The sequence below is a fragment of the Poecilia latipinna genome, unplaced genomic scaffold (assembly GCF_001443285.1).
Source record: "Poecilia latipinna isolate Pla-1442-1.1 unplaced genomic scaffold, P_latipinna-1.0 Scaffold841, whole genome shotgun sequence".
In the NCBI taxonomy this organism is placed as follows: domain Eukaryota; kingdom Metazoa; phylum Chordata; class Actinopteri; order Cyprinodontiformes; family Poeciliidae; genus Poecilia; species Poecilia latipinna.
This window is the reverse complement of record NW_015113457.1, coordinates 529724-532941: the sequence shown is the minus strand read 5'-3', so window position 1 is coordinate 532941 and position 3218 is coordinate 529724. Positions and strand designations below refer to the sequence as shown.

At 40.1% G+C, this 3218-nt stretch overlaps 1 protein-coding gene and 1 long non-coding RNA gene across 2 annotated transcripts in view; one reads left to right on the top strand and one right to left on the bottom strand.

Moving 5' to 3' along the window:
- Positions 1–397, top strand: part of LOC106956749 (uncharacterized) — a 10353-nt gene extending 9956 nt beyond the window's left edge. The window contains exon 3 of the long non-coding RNA XR_001426819.1: positions 95–397. This is a non-coding gene — a long non-coding RNA (uncharacterized LOC106956749). The remainder of the gene's footprint in view (positions 1–94) is intronic.
- The window catches only part of thnsl2 (threonine synthase-like 2), an 18625-nt gene extending 17496 nt beyond the window's left edge, over positions 1–1129 (bottom strand). The window contains exon 1 of the mRNA XM_015047769.1: positions 963–1129. Within this exon, the coding sequence (XP_014903255.1) occupies positions 963–1117 (155 nt within the window). The 5' untranslated portion in view covers positions 1118–1129. The remainder of the gene's footprint in view (positions 1–962) is intronic.
- Positions 1130–3218: the final 2089 nt, after the last annotated feature.

Sequence of the window (3218 nt, the reverse complement as noted above, 5' to 3'; positions counted from 1 at the left end):
CAGAACCGGTTCTGAACGAAAAGGTCCAAAATAACAAACTGGAGCTCAGGACCCACCTGTTCATTTAACCCGACCAACAGAACCTCCTGCTCAGTCCAACAGAACCTCCTGCTCAGTCCAACAGAACCCGTCTCCAGGTGGATCTCAGGTTTTACCCGACGACACGCTGAGCAGAACCTTTGAGACAGTAAAAGTTGGACTTTGATCGGTTCAGACTGAACTAACCGGACCAGGAGAAACAAATAAGTTCCTGGTTAAACTCAGAAACTTTAAGATCTGGTGGTTCTGTTGGGTCCAGATCCAGTTGAATCTTCTGGAGTTTTTCCATATTTATAGTTTGAGGCATCGTTCTCCAGCCTACATCTGAATTTATTAAAATAGAAACAATGCACCAAGATGGTTGATGCTTTTATTTTGAAGTAGTTCATGAGTTTATCCACCTGCAGTCATGATCGATTATTTGATCCATCTGTGGTTCTGAAATATTAACGTGGACATGAGGAGAAGTGAAGGATTCAAGTTTCAGGAAGGAAAATTAATTCAGGATCAGGAGTTAAATCAGTTATTACATAATAAACAGATAATCTACTGTAGATCTATGACTAACTGCAACATTTTTAATCTGTTTATGATCTTTACATTATAAAATAAACCCTGAACATGGCCGCTGATAAATGTTATATATTAAAATAAACGGTTTATTATTTAAATAATCATATTATGGTTGTGTTTTCTTCATAACTCTACATATTCAGCTCAGTGAAACAGCAGACATGAATCCCGCTGGTTGATCCGGCTGCAGCCAGCAGGACCCAGACTGGATCAGAACTACAGAAACTATCCAGACTGGGTCAGGTTACCGAACCAGAACCGAACATAGTTCTGTTAATTAGTTCGGTAAGAACTTAGTAGTAGAACTCCGAACTTTAACGGGTCTGGTCTGCATGTTTTGGTTCGCTTACCTCAGTCTGTCAGCGGTCCACTCCTTCACATTCAGCCGGCGGACGACCTGGCTAAAAGTCCAAACAGGCGGCAGGAGAGGAGTTAATATCATGAGATTTTGTGAACTAAGATTCAGACATATGGCTGAAGTTTGCTGCTGGACCAAGTGGATCATCCTGTTTAACAGGATGCCTGAAACGGATCCTGTACCTGAAACGCCTGAAACGGAGAACTAACCCCACCAACACGGTGCACCGCTTTCCACGCTGGCTTGTAAATGGTGCAGAGCGTTCGTGACCACGTGGTGTAAACGCGTCTTTCTATTGGCTGAAAAAGCAAACAACAAATAAAAGAACTGGCCAAATAAAATTAATTTCTAAGTATTGACATAGTAGATGCTTCGGCAAAGCTAAAGCTGTATGAGGGCCGCACTGGGATAACTCGGGGAATTTCAAACTGTCTGACTTCTGCTTCAAAAAACTCCAGGCCGCTTCTTTGTTGTTGCAATCAGATTTATTCCACTTTGATTGTCTTCCTTCAGATCTTACAGATTGACATCGACTGACCAGGCCAAACATCCAATAGTGCCAACAGTAAACTGAATTAAACACGGTCAACAGAAATTATGACCACCCCGGCTCTCCCGCTTCCTATGGTTCCATTCATACCTTTAGTGACAGCCACGCCCACCTCGCCACGCCCACCACCCAGGTGTCAACGCCGTGTGCTCCTGTCACCTCAATAATTATTCATTTCATTCATGTGGCTCTTACACATAGTATTAACAATCTAAGTATTAACATAAAGTTCTTAAAATTCTATCGAAATATTATGAAAGGATTAGTTCAATAAGTGCTTTGAGAAAATAAATGTGTAAAAATATCAGTTTTCAATATTTAAATTGTTAGCTGTGTGAGTCTTCACTAGTGATGGTCCGGCAGCACCGATGCGCATGCGTCAAGCCCATGCACTGTTAAAAGTCATGCCTTCCAATTAACATAATGAGTTATGTAATTTCAACTTAATTTCATGAGTTATTGGCATTTCAACTCAAGAATGTGAGTCAGTTCAGTGAAACATAAATTTAAATGTGTGAACATAACTTGACAATCTGAGTGTGAGCCATTTATCCTTTCTGGTGTTTATCGCCACCAGGGGGCGCATTTTATTTTGAGTTCTGAGTGTCTGATGGGGGGATGGGTTATTTAAGGTCAACCATGTTTCTGTTCAGGTGTTGTTAATAGGTAGAGGCAAACAGTTTTCTACTGTGCTTGGTTTGGATGGATGTCAAATTTATGTGAATCTAAATGGAAATAGTAAGACAATGGACATTGTACTGTAAATAAATGACTTTATTTTATGTCAAACAGAAGATCGGCATCAGGAATCTTAATTGAGCGCACGTAAAACCAACACCTTTCAACAACAACCACCAGTAGCCTAAATTAGAGGATTTTATCCACTACATTTAGGTAGAAAACTGCCTCGTTCGGAAGATCCACGGATCCTGCTGCATTGGGATTCCACGTAGCCGTAAAGTAACGGCACAGACCAGAGCCGTGCAGAGGCCACTAAGGGCCAGGGGCTCTAAAACCAAGGGGCCCATCTAACCGCCTTCTAGGACAGAATATTAAAGCCTCTCAGCTTTCAGAGTTTAATAAAAATGATAAATTACTAAAGAGATATACAATCAAAGCTCAGGAAAATCTCTCTATAGAGCATATAACTATGGATATGTAAGATATTTTATTAGTAATTTCTTTCTGCAGGTCTGTTTTGCTATAGGAAAGTATTGAAATATTCAAACCTGCAATTTACCAACATATGTAAATCAGAGCTGGACCAGCAGACATATTTAGTCTTTACAGAATTACACTATTAAAATATAAACAAGGCCCAATGCAGCCTTTAGTGACTGTAATCTATAAAAAACAGAGCTGCCCGGTTGCTGCAGTGGAGATGAAGATGGTCCATTCAGGAAAGCAGAGCTGCAGCAACCTTTAACTGGAACTGCAGAAAAAAAACAACAGCAAAAGTTTAATTATTAATGCATGTCACCATGACAACAGCTGCTGAGTTTAGCTTAAAAACCTTTTTTAAATTAAAATCACACATTTTTGTCTCATGAAGTGAAAAAATTATTTGCAAAACAAACTTGTAGCAGCTCCCCAGCATGTGAATTAATTTTTGCGTAGTCTCGACGAGTGATTTTCATGGCTTGTTTATTTTCTTTGATGTGGATCATCAAACAGTCACCACACCCATCTCAGTCACCA